This window comes from Lutjanus erythropterus, chromosome 3 (genome assembly GCF_056507025.1).
Source record: "Lutjanus erythropterus isolate fLutEry1 chromosome 3, fLutEry1.hap2, whole genome shotgun sequence".
NCBI lineage: Eukaryota > Metazoa > Chordata > Actinopteri > Lutjaniformes > Lutjanidae > Lutjanus > Lutjanus erythropterus.
This window is the reverse complement of record NC_139319.1, coordinates 36,455,708-36,472,092: the sequence shown is the minus strand read 5'-3', so window position 1 is coordinate 36,472,092 and position 16,385 is coordinate 36,455,708. Positions and strand designations below refer to the sequence as shown.

Genomic DNA, 16,385 nt, shown 5'->3' with positions numbered 1-16,385 from the left:
AAACCTTCACCCTTGACTGTACTGTATAATAAAGTAGAGGCAGTTTTAAAATTCTCTTATAAAATTAGGAATAAAAACTACCTGATACTGCTCTGGCTGCCTTATATAGCCTAATATGAACCAAATGATTTGTTTGGATCTGTTTTTCCCCTTTATGGCAGGACACTTTAATAGGGAGAGCTCAAATACTGTAACTGGGAGTTATCTTGAAACTGGAAAGAACACCCTGTAAAGCTGTTGAATTCATCCCAGTACGCCTTTATTTCCCATGTTATGATTGCGGAGAATATCATGAAAATAAGAGTGCACTCATGACCAATCCTTGATGTGGTGTCATATAGCAAAGCAAAGAGTGTGTGTGTGCTTCCAGTGATCTGCCTCATCACCAGAACAAACAGAGATTATCTGCATGTTCAGACATTGCAATATTGATGTGTTGACTTACCTGATTAATGTGTGTACACATCCTCCAACCTTGACATGGTTTGCTGTGGGAGCCTGACAACAGTGTGTCTGCCCCGTTTCACCTGAAATGGCCTCCACTGAGGTCCACATTTACATCTTTATGTTTTTAAAATGTGTTCAGGCCTCTGGACACATTGGTACTGTACACTAGATCACTGTGATTGAATCAATTTCAACGCGTTCATCGCTTGTGTTCACATGACTTACTGTATTGCCGAGACCCTGCGTGACTTGTAATTTGCAGACACATGAATCAGAACAAGCTGTTTCATAATAAATCTTAAGTTTTTTTTTTTGTTTCCACTTCACAGCTCCACACTTTGTTACATGATATATGATGGATAATTATTCCAAATGTGTGGATAATAAACACAGCTGTCTGAGCCAGTACCTTCACCTGTGCTTTACATTTCTCCCTCTTGGTAATGAAGACCCACAACAGACCTCATGCTCCACTAAAAAATCATATGATGGTCTCCGGATGATTGATTACATTTACATATTCAGTGTAGCAGCCAAGTGTTTTCCTCTCATCTCCTACTGTATCATCCATTGCTCTACTCTGTTTCCAACTGTGCAGCGATGCAGAGGCTGCAATGAAGTGTCGAATCTGGTTAAACCAGTCCAGTTTGACCAACTGACATCATGTTTGTTGGTTCACAGCTTGCCTCCAGACACACCTTAATCAGGTGTGGCAGATCAGTTAAAACTACCGGTTGTGTGAAATTAAATCTAAGAACAAACACCCCATTTAAATAAGCAAACACTGGGGTCACGCATCTATTCTCCTTTGTGTAAGGTTTACTCCCTCTGGAAACGGTTAGCCTGGCTCTGTCCAAATGTAACAGAATCTGCCAACAGCCCCTCTAATGCTCACTGATGAACAAATGAATGAAACGTTATATCTTGTTTGGGCTTTACAGGTCCTGGTAGGTGGATTTTGTTCATTCAGTCAAAACCAAGCTAGCTGTTTCCCTGTTTCCAGTTAATATGCTAAACTAAGCTAACAAGCTGCTGGCTGTCGCTTCATATTAATCAGACAAACATGAGAGTTCTATTAATTAGGGCTGAACTATCCTTTTTTTGTTTTTTTTGTTTAATCAATTAGGTGCTTGGTCTGTAAAAGGTCAGAAAATGGTGAAAAATGTTTATTGTTTCCCAGAGCCCAAGATAACATCTTGTTTTATGCACAACCCAAAGATGTTCAGTTTGCTGTCAAAGAGGAGTAAAGAAACTAGAAAATATTCACTTTTAAGAAACTTGAATCATCAATTTTGAATTAACTTTTAGCAAGAAATTGAATGAGCGTATTTTCCAAAATGTCTAACTTTGCCGGTAACTTAGTACACTTGTGAAAAACTTGTTCCACGTTACGTGGCCATTTTGTTGTTTTGTTCTGTTTAAAGTATAGTTTCTCAAAGTGCAGCCTGCAGGTCAGTGGTGGCCCTCAGTAACATTTTGTGTGGTCCTCAATCGTAACATGAAATTCATGCCTTATATTTAAATAATCCGTAAGACTTAAACCTTCAATAAAAGAACAACAAAAGATATGACCATTGTTAAAAAAAAAACACCATTGCTGATGAAAATTTATCTGACAAGATAAAAAAATGTAAAATGAAAGTTTTATTGACATTGCGTTTATTCACCAACTTCCTTCTTTACTCTCTGATGTATCCAATGTATACTGTGTTTTCTTGGAAGTTTTGACTTATATAGCAGTGGTTTCTTTTTATAACAGGCTGTTTAATGGCAAGATAAAGCAGTGAAATTATTCTAAATATAGTGTACACTTAAACTGAAATTGATATTTTTAGGTGGACCTTTTTTTTAGTGGCTAAATACCTTTGTTGCGGACCCTGTCCACAGCTTAGCCTCCATGCTGGTATTCCTCTCTGCTTCTCCTAATTGAGACAAGCCAGCCGCCATCTAATGTAGTTGATACAGTCTCCAAGCCCAATCTAAAATAATCTTCATGACCTCATCAGGGTTATTTTCTCCAACCTGAAAAAGCTCCAGAACCACAGATGACATTATACATGAAGTGTTTCACAGACTAAGTGGTACTCCTTGTGACTAGTAAACTGTGGAGTGACACTTTAACATCTGGGAGAACACACAAAATATCAGCTACCTTAGATTATTTAAGTTTTTTAAAAATCTTTTTTGCATGCTGTCATGCTGTTGTGCCAGTGTACTTATTGTACATTGAACAGCTGCCTCATCCATGTATTTAAAAATATTACACTTATATAGCAATTTAGACAAATAGTGACAGACTGAAATGACAGATTGAAATCCTCTTCTCCTGCTGGTCCGTGGAAATATTCTGTCCAGTAAACAATATAGATAAATCTGCAGTGATTTATTTTCACCACTAGATGGTGATATTACACATCTCCCATTAAGTTCTGCTCACACACTCCACTTTTCTCTTAGCTCTGTAAAGTTGTGAATGAGTTAATTCCCAGTGAGCTGATTGCTCTGTGCAAGCCACCCATTCCCAATGGATGCCAATCAGATAATCATACATGAATGAAATGAATGCATAATGAACTCAGGTTCATCACCTCTTCATTTGTGTGTTGTTATCTTGTATTATCTGACTGTTTTTCAGTGGACGACTATGGATGTGTCTGGCCTGTTATCTCATACATGCCGGCGAGGAGTTGACCTTTCTGGTGAATGTCATGGCGGTACACTGAGTCAATGGCTGTACTAGATTAGTCAGGAGGGAAATATGCTCATAGACACACACCTTAAAGGGATAGTTCGGATTTTTTAATGTGGGGTTGTATGTGTACTTATTGTGCTTATTCATAGTCGCTGTATTACCCACAGTAGATGCCAGCCTGCCAGCCCCCCAGAGAGGAGTGCCAGCACAAAAGATTAGCGATAAACTGCTGTGGACAGGGTCAGCAACAACAGGTATTTTAGCCACTTTAAAAAAAAACAATGAAAATCCACTGGCAAAGTAATTTTACCTTGCAGAAGATAGGAGTTGTTGGTCTACCACTGCCTCAGCCAGTTAGTTTGTGTTATTGTGTGACTTTGGTGAATCCAAACTATTCTTTTAAAATACTGAAGTCACACAACAACACAAGCAAACTGAAAGGTTGAGGCAGGGGCAGACTAGCAACTCTGCAGGGTAAAATGACTGATTTTTGCTATATTTGGCTTCTATAACAGTGATATCCCATCAGAAAAGGATATTTGATGGAAAAGTAAAGTGGTGAAAATATTCTACAATTAACATACACTTAGACTAATGTTGTTTTTATTACCTATACCTTTTTAGAAGTGGCTAAACCCTCCAGATACTGCAGATGACTATAAATAAGTATCTCATACAATCCCACTTCAAATAATCCCAATTATTTCTTTAACAAGCTACCACATATTGCCTGTTCATTCATTTCGATTCACAGGACCACCTGAGGGGTACATCCAATATACATCTACTCTGTGACCTCTGTACATTTTCCTTTCTTGTTTCCTTCGTTTTATCCTTTAATCCCTTACCTTCTCCTGTACTGTTGTTACATCTCTCTTCACCCCCACCACACACAGACGCCACCTCCTACTTCATCTCCCACAACTCTTGAAACACATTACTGTCTGAAATGGGGCCAAAGCATCCTCCAGTCTCCAGCGGGTGAGGTGCGAGTGTGTTCAGGAGTGTGCACAGGCATGTGTACGTCTAAGTGTGTGTGTTCAGGCGGGGGGAGTTCTGTGTAAGTGGGTCACCTTACTGCAGCATCCAGCGCCCAGCCATCATGTCGGAACATGGCCCTATACATTTTAGATTAGATGAGATTTATTTCAAACATGTTAAAATAATAAAGAGAAAATATGCAGGTATGAAAAAAAACCACAAAAAGAAGAGTAACAGATGAACTTAACAGCAGAAATAAATAATTCATGTCCAAAAAGGAGCAGGATTAAGCAAATACCTTTCAAGTCCTACCACCTTTTTTTTATATTTCATCAATACCGTACTCAATATTCCACCTTTTCACCCCAATTTTCATCATACACAATTAAGTCAAATCAACAATGTAAACAGTCAGTACAGTAAGAGCAAGAAGTAGAATAAAGCAAACAAAACAGCACAAATCAGAATCCACCTACATCTCCTGTCCCCTGTCCTAATGTACTTAATGTTCCTCTGTCCAGCCATCCGTTCTATTTTCATTCTGTAATTTTTTAAAAACATTCATTTAAACTTCTATCATCTAAATGTTGAACATATTTTCATTTCATCATTATACTTATTCCATAAAGTAACTTCTTTGATAGACATAGTCCTCACTGAAAAAAAGCTCTGTTTTTCTGAATTAATGAAATATAAGGGCTCATTTTTGAAGGATGAATATTAGATTAATGTTTGTTTTATAAGTATTTCCCCACACTTCCACACAGTAGGTCATGTATGGGATTATGAAAAACAGTATGAGGTATATGATGAAGAATGATTTAATATATCTTTGACTTTATATAATATTCTATTGACTTTTAAATGTTTTTGTTTCAGTATAGTTTGGTTTCCAGCATAATGTATGTACTATTATTCCCAAAAATTGAATTGCAGTGATTTATTTCATGAGTTTGATCTCAAAGATTATAGATTTCATTTATTCAGTAGTAATTTATTACAGTCAAATCAAATCTTTAGCATTTTCAGTTCTTTTCAAGTTGTTCTGGTTGTTCCAAATTCTTCCCACCGCAAAATAAATTTGTGTCATCTGCTAATAATAAAGTCTTCAGTGTTTTGGAGCTCACATATGTTATTAATATATAATATGAACAACAATGGTCCCAGCACTGAGCCCTGGAGAACCCCACAAGTTACTTTCATTAGTCACACACGTATCATCAGACACTGTCCCCTTTTTTCCACTATGTTTTTGGTTGGAAATGTAAAATACACAGTCGCTTACTCATGAACAGACATTTCCTCTCATTTCCTGAGGCTCTACATAGTGTCAGACTTGTCTGGTTCCAATGTTGCAGCAGTCTCCAGTGGCAGTGCTCTGGTTTCCTTGGCCACACCGGCTCACCTGTTGGATTCCCAGTCGCCGGCCTCCAGCCCTGCAGTCCTGTTGCTGGTCTCCTGCTCAGCTCCCCTGCTGGTCTCCAGTCCTCCCCTCCAGATATTGGTCTCCAGTCCTGTTCTGTAGACGCCAGAAGCTTATCCAGCTGCGTGTCCCAACCTGCAGCCAAATCTTCTGATGCCAGTGGCCTTTCCTATGCTCCAGCCTCATCACCGGCCTCCGCAGCGGTCTTGACTCGACCTCCACAGGAGTTCCGCCTTCACCACCGGTCCCCAGAGGGGTTGCCACTTTGCTGCTGGCCTCCAAAGGGTTTCACCTTCATTGCCATTCTTCAGAGGTGCTACACCAATCTGGTTGTCCTCATGTCCGTCCCCCTGAGCTGCTCTGCCTTTGATGCTGTTGTCCGGGGATGCTTCGCCCTACAGCTGTGCCTCTTGGTCACCCTCTGGACCTGTACTGCTCATCTGTTTTGACGGCAGGCCGCCTCCAGCTGCGCTTCTGCCTTTATAAATTTCATATTACTTATTCTGTGGAAATTTGTTACAATCAAACCAACTCTTTAACATTTTTGTTTCTTTTCCAGTTGTATCCAAAAGTTGTTCAGAATGCTTTCCACTACAATATAAATTTGTATCATATGTGAATAATAGTCTTTAATATTTTGGAGATCTCGCATATGTTATTAATAAATGATATGAACAGCACTGAGCCCAGGGGATCCCTGCAAATTACTGTCATTAGCCACACACTTACCATCACACACACACATATATTTATTTCTTTCCATTCAAATCCTTCTTTATTTGAATCACAAATACAGAACAGAGCAATCATCTTTGATTAAATACCTTTGGAGAGTCATCCAACTCTTTTTCTTAATAACTTAAAAAAAAGAAAAGCATTTTGGGGAAATTAATTTTCTTCTTTTCCCAAATTTCTGTAAAAAATTATCTTCCTTAAGCCTCATGGAGAAGGTGATTCTGTTCATCACAAAAAATTCAGAAACATACTAGTCCTCTATACATGACATTCCTGACTTAAGCCATTTCCATGTAATTTCTTTTCTGGCAGCTACATTCAGGATTCCAACCAAGTGGTTTATATTAAACTTCATAGTTTATAGTCATAGTTAGTTGAATGCAAGAGTCCGAAAAGGAATTTGCACCAAAAGTAAAGTAAAGTAGTTTTTGTCCTAAATATACAATAAAACAGTGCACATGTTTGGACACGCTGAAAACAAGTGGTAGTGATTTGCTTCTTGGGAGCCACAACTCCTCCAGCAGTTGGAAGAGTCTGAGTGATGAGGCCGCTGAACAGTCTCCATGGGATTGAACTCGATATTCTCCATCGAAATTCACAATACTTTGACCAGACCTCTTCTGGAATACAACTGTTAGTTTCCTTTCCTTTTTATCCCACGTCTCATCTACGGTCTCCTTTTTTCCATTTTGTTTTTGGTTTGAAATGTAAAATACGCACTCAGTCACTCACTCATGAACAGACATTTTTCCCTCATTCCCTGAAGCTCTACATAAAGTGCCAGACTTTACTCTCAGTCTCTGGGGGGGAGAGGAAGAAGAGTAAAAAAAAAAAAAGAAGAAGTGAAAACACCTCTCTCTTTCGTGTCTCTCATTCCTCTCCCTCTCTATCAGTCTCCCTCCTTCCCTCTGCCTCTCATCCCTTCCTCACTCTTGACCTGCAGGAGGACTCCCACGGTGCTCTTTTGGCATGTTTGAATTTTTAAAGAACCCGTGAGGTCCAAGGAGTCAGGTTTATACTTCTCTGCCTTCCTTGCCGCCGTTGTGCAAGTATGTGTGTGTGTTCTATACAACTTCATGCACTGTTTTGTGTATGTGTGTGTGCACATACGACCTTTTAGATATTGTGTAACGCTGGGAGCAGTGTGTTATAAAAAGGCAAAAGCACTCTGATCTTTAACTTGACACCTTCCCTACAGGGGAAAGCAGGACACACAGGCGTTACTCTGAGACTGCTGAGTTAAGGAGCTGTGTTGCCTTCGTCTTCGTTTGATTTTTCTTCACTTCAAGTTTCTCTTTCTTAAGCTCTCAAAGCGGAGAGAAGAGGAATGCCCTCCCACATGGCGCAGAGAACATCTGTTAGTGAGAAATGAAGGCCTGAGAGAGACAGAGGAGGAGGAGGAGGAGGCAGGGGACTAACATTAATACAAGTGGGAAAAAGAAAGGAGGTGGAGAAAGAACAGGAGAGCATGCAGAGAGGTGGAACAGGGAGGGGAGAAAGTGACAAGACATCAGCTGGAGGAGACCACCCTCTCTACAGAGCAGCAGAGGTGAGAGACTGTAAGTGACTTACAGGTGTACACATTCACGGGCACGTACGCACACAAACACAGTCGGCGTGGTAACAGAAGCCTGCATCAATAATGTAGCTGAGAGAAACAGGATGCAGATTCTGCCTTACATAAGAGTTTACAGAGGGCTGGCTGGCTCAGAACAGCCTCTTTCATTCTCTGCTTTGCCCTCAGGCTGGATGCACACAAGATTTCCTAAGCTAATTAACCACCACATTTGCCATCCAAACAACTTTTCAAGAAGAGTGTGCCGCAACAAAGGCACGGGAGCGATGCTAAAGCCATTTTTAACTTCAGTCTACTGACTTTAGGTGATTTGTTTTACTCTGTGGGGCAGTATTTTTCACTCGCGTTTCTCCTTTAGTCGTCAGTTCGCTGGATTGTACATTATTGAAGTTTTGTAACAGGCTTGTTTGTAGCAGGCATGGTTAGTGTGTTGACAAAGTACAAATCCTTCAACATTAATGACCTGGAGACTGAAGTTAGTCTCTGAGCCTGCCAGGAGCCAAAGCACATTGTCGGTCCAGGTCACAGGGGTTGCAGAGACATTATGGGAGTCTAGCAGGGGCATAACTGGATTATGAGACAATGTCCCCCTGGGCATGGATGTGTAAAAGCCCCCACCCCTCTGCAGGGCAAAGCCAACAGCACGATAACTAAATTCACCTGTCCCCGGTAGATGATACAAGGAGGGATGCCACTCCCCTTGTTAGTCAAGCCAAGTCAAATTTTATTTGTACGGCCCAATATCATAAATCACAATTTGCTTTTGGGGGCTTTACAATCTGTACAGTGTGCCACATCCTCTGTACTGTAGACCCCCGAAAGAGTAAGGAAAAATTCTCCCTGAAAAATATTTTAACAGGGGAAAAAATGGAAGAAACCCCAAAAAGAGCCACAGAAGAGGGATCTCCCTCCCAGTATGGACAGACGTGTAATAGATGTTACATGTACAGAACAGAACAGAACTGCAAAATCACGAAAAATACTGTTATTGAAAACAGTTTGGAATAAATAGAATAAAAAAATGGGGGTCAAGGAGGATGTCAAACATCCAGTGTCACCCACTGGATCTGAGTCAAAAATGACCAAAATGCATCCTCCCTTATTAGTTTGCATTCCTTCCCTCCAACCCCTCGTCATTGGAGCCGAGGTGTTGTTTAGTTAGTCTAGTCTCCCTGACTCACTGATCCTTAACATCAGTAAAAAAAAATACATAATCTTTCATGAGTATGTTTTCTAGTTAGTCTAGTTGGTTAAAAGAAAATTAGTTGCCAGCTATTTTGATAATCAAATAATCGTTTCAGTCATTTTTCAAGCCAAACTGTCAGGCAGTTTTTTTGGTTCCAGCTTCTTATTTGCTGCTTCTCTTGAACAGTCTGATCAATAGTCTTTGGGTTTTCGAGTGTTGGTTGGACAAAAGAAGAAATTTAAAGATGACACTTTTTTGTTTTGTGTGGAAAATTGTGATCAGCATTTTTCATTTTTTTTTTAAACATTTTATAGGTTAAACAATTCACTGATTAAGCACGAAAATAACCTGCAGATAATTTGTTAATGAAAATAATCTCTTGTTGCAGCCTCAGTACCTCAGCGGGTCTTACAGCACACATACACACAACTAACTCCAACAGCACATTAACTAAGACCTACATTCACCTCCATATTATTATCCTATTAGGGCCCATATTGGATGGAGTACACAGCCCCTCTAAAGTGCTATAGATAAACTGAGAAGATAAAACACTCACTGAAAATGTAACATGATGAGTTCTTGCTTGTGACATCTTCACTGTGAATGTTTTGGCTGTTCCTTCTCTTTCTCAGTAGGACTTTTTAGGCTCTGCTATTGACATGAAAGAGTAAGACCTCTGTGCAAAGTTAATAACACGCAGAGGATCTGGCTTAGGAGCCCCCCTAGAGTCCATGGACCCCTGTGCCTGGGCCCAGTAGGCCCATTCTGTAATCCACCCTAGAGCAGGGGCTGTTATTTACTTTGAACAGATTACGTAGGATAAATCAGATCAAATCAAGATCTGAAACATACTTTGAACTAATCAATATTTTAACCATGCTAGCAGTGTGGCTCTGTGGATGCTAATGTCGGTTGAACCACTGCTTTGGTCCATACTGAAATAGATCTGCAAACATTTCATGGATTTCCATGAAATTTGTTACAGGTCAGTTATGGTCCCTGTAGGATGAATACTACTGAGTTTGGTGATCCACTGACTTTTCTTTTAGTCTGAAATGTCTTGACAACTATCCAACTTTTCATATTGTTCCATCATCAGGTCAAAAATGTGTAAAGTTAAAGGATCAGTGTGTATGATTTAGTAGCATTTAGTGGTGAGCTTGCAGTATCTAAACACCTCCCTTCATCTTCCTCTTCCAAGCATACGGAAGAACCTACAGCAGCCGCAAAACACAAAAAGCCCTAATTAGACCTGTGTTTAGTTTGTCCATTCTGGGTGTAGATGTATAATAAAACTAGACAGGGCATCACCACTCTGCCTTGAGTTCAATTTTTCCCGGTGGCCACTCGGGGTATTGCAGCAAAACTTTCCTCTCCAAAAGCATTTCCCCCTGAGCCACCACTGTAAAAGAGAGGTCTGTAAAACTGTTGACATTCCACCTCAAACAACAATGTTGTGCTTTAGCATCTTTCAGCTCAGTGTTTTGGTTTAACTGCATACAACTTAACTGTTTTGATTCACTCTCAGCGCTCTTAACATTATCAGCAATAGCAAAAACTAAATGCAGGTACACTACCTGTGGAGCTCCAAACAGCAGACAGGCACACTTAACAAATAGCTGCTGTGTGGAGCATTTAGCGGAAGACCAAGTCAGATTTCCCTCAGGTGGTGGAGACCAAAAACAGAGCTAAAACAGTGAATATTGGACTTTTCTGGAAGTGTATATAAGTAATTGTTTGCTATCACATTACACGTAACAACTTTATAAGGTGATAATATGTCAGTGCCATGTTTACAACTTGTTGTGCCATCCTCAAGTCAAACAAAAAATCAGTCAGGTTTAAACATAGATAAATACATCCATGAATCAAAGAAAGTAAAAAGAATCTGGCTGAACTAAGGAAACATTCATCCTAATCCAAAATAAAAACATTTTAAGGCAGCACAGCAGGAAACTGTGATACTTGATGTAGATCCAAAATTGCTCTCCTGTTCTCTTTTGTTATTTTCTTCTCTGATGCCCCCCTCCCCCTTCTTGTTTTGTGTTTACTGTCTGTCTTTTATACTTTAGCCTCCACAGCTTTCCGTCTCAGTTATTTATCTGTGTTATGTGGGATTCGACTATCTGCTAACTGGCAAACTGTTATCGTGTGTGTGCTTGTATATAAATAATTATGGTAAGGTGTAAGACAGTGTGCTTTGTGCGCACATCCGCTTGAAAGTATGAACTTGTCGAAACTGTCTCGATGAAACTGTTAATATGGGCAGATATACGTGTGAATCACAGTTTTCATTTGTAAGTGTGTGTGTGTGTGTAGAGGCTCATCATGCTTGTGCTATCCTTTTTCTGCCACATTGCCATGGCGACAGTGCCCTCCCGGGGTAATGGGGGACGAGTGCGCCAGAGCTATTTATTCTCTCTTCCTCCCTCCCTCTATCCATCCATCGCCCTCTCTTTTCCTCCGTCTCTCCCTCTCTCTTCATCTCTGCCCTCTTCCTCCTGCAACCTCTCCGTCTCTCACCCGCCTTCCTCTGCTCTTTCTTCCCCTCTCTGATTGGCTTAACACTCTCCTCCTCAAAATGAGATACTGCCTAATGAGACAGAGGGTGAGGAAGAGAGGGAGGGAGACAAAGAGCAAGTGTCTTAAAAAAAGCAAGTAGGAATATGTGGGGGAGGCGATCTATGCAGACTTGTGTTCCTCGTTGCATGTAAAGAGAGAACCTCTGTGATGTCAATTTGGAGGGAAACAGCACAGGGTGGCTATATATATATTCCTGCATTTAGCTTTCTGTCTTAGCTGTAATGTATATCATGTAGTCTCTTGAGGTATGGGTAAGTGTGTTCTGATGTAGGCTGTGGGCTCAGTTGAGGTCATGACCTCTGAAATAGTTTGAAGATTTGAAACCGTTGAACGAGCAGTGTTTGTGTGTGTTGTTTGAAGCAGAGGTTACCAACCTTAAAATGGAGCAATGCGTACCTATGACCCCTTGTCACAGGTGCTGCCTTGTGTAGTTGAAAAGTTTGACATCCTGGGAAATACGCTTGGCTGATTTTGTGGCAAAAAAGTTTGATACCACCATCATGTCTGTACGTAAATAATGAAGCTACAACCAGTGGCTGCTTAACCTAGCTTAGCATTAAGCAGAGCTGGACAATATGGCCCCAAAATGTCACGATTTCAGGATATTTCTGCAATAATGGAATTCTTGACAAAATAATATGACAAAATGCTGAAAAATATTCTCAGTTCAGATGGTCACAATAACAGTTTAGCTCTCCTTCTACTCAACCAGATGCTTCTGCTTGAGGTAGTAAAAGACGTTTGTTGTACTGCCACCTTCAGTCTTCTTGCACTTTTTTATAAATTGCTGTAGTTAGTTATACATCTGAACTTTTGTCACAAAGCCACTGGAGCTAACTGGTCGACGGTGGAGCCTGTGATTTATTTTACTGCCATTATCAGTGGAACTGGCATGTTCAGCCTGTGAACATGCAAGTGTTCTCTTCTGGGTGCTCCCCCACCCTGTAACAGAATCTTGATTCATATTTGATTAGCTCTGCCTTAGCTATTATATCAAAGCCAAACCATATTAAACAAATTGTTGCAATTGACCTGACCAGATCCAGGATGGGTGGAAACTCCTCTGAACAGGAGGGTGGCCAGATGTATCTGCTAGAGTTGGACAATATGTTAAAATTTTCCAACCAACCATCTTTAGTCCATCCATCGACGAGTGGCGATATCTTTGCCCCCGCCTCCTCCCATCCTCTACAGTCTCAGCTGGGAGATGTGTGCAAGTGGCAAATTCACTGTTACATGTGCTGTGTGTGTTCACTATGTCCAGTAAACAAGATAAACTCACAGCGTCAAGAAATATTCTCACACCTACTTTCCCTTTTAAACAGACAAATACAACCGTACACCTTCTGAATTTGAGTTTCTCTCTTTCACTGAACTAAAATGGGGTTAATTGGTTCGTTCATTCAAATTTGAAAGAAAAACATGTAAAATTCACCAAACCTGTCTTTGTTAGTCTGTCGACTGTTCTAACAATCACTAACTCTGGTTTGACTGAATTAAATCTTTAATTCACTGTGTGAAAAGAGTGCAAATAGTCTAAATCTGTAGGCTGTTTCCCTCTCACTCCTCACCCAGCTCAGCGCACTCATGGTCCGGCTGAGTGGGTGTGTACTGTGCTGGCTGATGAGAGCGCACTGTGGAGCCGTGGCAGTGGCACTCTGCAGACCATTACATTAGCAAAATAAAATGATAAATATTGCCCCCAAAATCAGCCAAAAAATAACCTGCGATGAATTCAGCTCTTCACTGATGGGCAACACATTCGTCCAGTTGCCCGATCCTCGAATCTGCCAGAGCAAATGAAACATGAGCTCACAGATTTATCTGGTTCTCAGGCTACTGACCCCCAGATTCTGAACCACTAGTTTAAAGGTGTAATTTGGAACGTTTGTCAAAAAAAAGTGTATAAACGTAAATCATTCTAAATCATGACTTATGAGCCTCTAGAAGCATCTAGAAGTGAACTCTAAAAATGTAGCTACCAACAGTTATATTGCTATCTCTGTCTTTCCTCTGCTCTGTCTGTGAGAGCTGCACAGCGAGTTTTACACACATACATACACAGGCAGAGCAGACTGAGGATCGCTTTGGCCGTATTCACACAAAATTTGTTGTATTGCAGAAGTGTGGGCACGCTTATTTGTGCTTTAGGATGTAACCGTTGTGAAACAATCAGAAAATAATGTTATATTTCTTTGACTCAAAGCTTTGTTCTCACTACCAGTGCATGTTCTCCTAATTCACAGTCTTTGTCCCTTACCCTCGCTCTCGTTCACTGAGCCGTGGAGGAGGGGCTAACCTTAAATGGTGTGTTTTCAAACATTGTTGCAGATTCTATTTAGGAGGTTTGGATTACACCAGACGAGCAGTATGGAGACATGTTTTTTTCTGTTGTTTTCTACATTTTAAAACAGGTTATTTGTTTACATTGTTTGAAAGATTCTACAATGCTTTTTTCCTGTGAAACTCCAGCAGTGTTTTGTGCACTAAAAAACTAAACCCGACTGTCAGTTTGCATGAGGGTGAGTAGATAATGATTGAATTTTCATTTTTGGGTGAACTATCCCTTTAAAGACATCAACCCTAGATTAAACACGATAACTAACTTTAGTTGTTATTTTATAACTGCAACTAAATAAAACAGTTTGTACAGGGGCGAGTAAAAACTGATGTTGGGAGAGTAAATTTCTGACCCACTTACCTGATTGGGCAAGGGAGAAAAACACATCAACGTTGAACCTCGTCATCCAGACGATGATACTCTCACCTGTTATCGTTTACCTGTGGAATGTTCCAAACAGGTGTTTTTGAGCATTCCACAAACCTTCCCAGTCTTTTGTTCCCCCGATCCCAACTGCCCCGGGCCTTGTGTTTGACACATGAGCTCTAGATGAACTACAGTGCCCATGTCCATGGTAATGAAGAAACATGTCAGTAGGAGCAATGGTGTGGCTCACTGATGTGTTTTTTTGTTTTTTTTTTGGTTGGGGGGCAATAATAGAGCTCTCTGGTTCAGAGAAATCCTTGGATACGCAGACAACACTTACTGTGGATTTCTGTCTTTTCATTTGTTAACAATAAGAAAAACATGAGATTGCAATACTTTATTTGAGCAGTCAGGTGGCATCTTGTATATACCTGGGTCTTACATGTCTCTCTTTCTCACATACACACACACACACACACACACACACACAAACTTGTGCACCTAACAGGGAAAGACAAATGACACGGCGAGGGAAGAAAGATTAGAGCACAATGGAGACAGTGGGAGGGAAAGGTAGAACGGAAGAAAGAGTAATAAGGAAAAGAGCGAGACAGCGACTGAGGGAGGAGGGAGGAAAGGAGGAGGGAGGAGATGAGGGGAGGGCAGGAGGAGAGATAAATGGCCGAGTAGACAGGAAGATGAGTGAAGCGAGAGAGCAACACTGTGTGGCATACTGCAGACAGAAAGACTAACGGAGCGAGAGAGTGAATGAGCGAGAAAGGGAGACAACACAGGGAGAAAGAGAGAGAGAGAGAGAGCGGAGGCACGTCAATCGCCCCCTCCTCTCTCCTCCTCCCTTTTTCCTCCCCCTTTTCTCCCCCCCTCCTGCCCTCCCTGCCATGTAGCAGACCTTCGCTGGATGGTAACAAGCCACTCAGACGGCTGCAGCACACACACACACACACACACACACACACACACACACACACACACACACACACACATTTCCTGAAGATCATTTAAACCTTCATGTGTGCACTTGTACGTGCACATGTGTGTTTGTGTGTGTATGTGTGTGTGTGTGTCACTGTAGCAGTGGTGATGAAAAACAGCCTCTACATATTTAAAGGGGGAAAAAAGGACCCACATCACATGGTTGTTATTCTCTCAAATCTGCCTCTCAGGTCACTTTGACAGTCCACTCTCTCTCTGCCTTCCTCGCTCTAGCACACACACAGTCACACACACACACACACTCTCTTGAGCACTCAGCCTCTCGTTCCCTCCCTTTCTCTTCCTCTCTTTCTCCCTCTCTCCTCCCACCTGAGCTGTAATTTGCAGGGCTGATGAGGGTGAGGGCAGAGCAGAGGCAGGAACAGAATTCTTCTCACTCCATAACACACACACACACACTTACACACACATACACGGTGTGATTCACAGAGTACAACTGAGAGAATCCGATCCTTTGTGTGTGTGTGTGCTCTTTTTTTAACCTTTTCTTCCCCTCTTTCCTCTCTTTTCCTCCCTCGTCGTCACTCTCTCCTCCCTCCCTCCCTCCCTTTCTGCCTCTCTTTGCTCCCTGGTGGTGTGTGTGTCTGTGTGTCAGTGTGTGTCAGTGTGTGTGTGTGTGCGTGTGTGTGTGTGTGTGTGTATGTGTGTGTGTGAACCGTGGGGATAACAGACGCTCATGTGAGCAGCCTCAGTGGCGGCAGCAGTGACTGGTGAGAAAGAGGAGAGAGGAAGAGAGAGCAGGGATAACAGAAGCACCACCATCATTCTGATCGGATTCACACCAGACATGTGAGAAGATGTCCGTGGGCGGCTGCGCGTGTCCCGGTAAGTAGCTGCCGTGGTGATGGTTGCCGTTAACGACAGCCCTGCTCCTGCTGCTGCTGCTGCTGCTGTTGTCAGCTGCTGACTTTTTCTGGCCGTTGTTGTTGTTGTTGTTGTTGTATTTCGGTTGGTGAGTGCTGCCGCTGCCGTGGCGTGACTGGGGCAGAGGAGAGAGGTGCCCCGGGGCCCTGGGGCTCTGTTTGCAAAGGCTCATGG

The 16,385-nt window shown here is 41.6% G+C and overlaps 1 protein-coding gene across 1 annotated transcript in view; it reads left to right on the top strand.

The window, feature by feature from the left end:
* Positions 1–15,988: 15,988 nt before the first annotated feature.
* Positions 15,989–16,385, top strand: part of ldb1b (LIM-domain binding 1b) — a 34,729-nt gene continuing 34,332 nt past the window's right edge. The window contains exon 1 of the mRNA XM_084715979.1: positions 15,989–16,172. Within this exon, the coding sequence (XP_084572105.1) occupies positions 16,145–16,172 (28 nt within the window). The 5' untranslated portion in view covers positions 15,989–16,144. The remainder of the gene's footprint in view (positions 16,173–16,385) is intronic.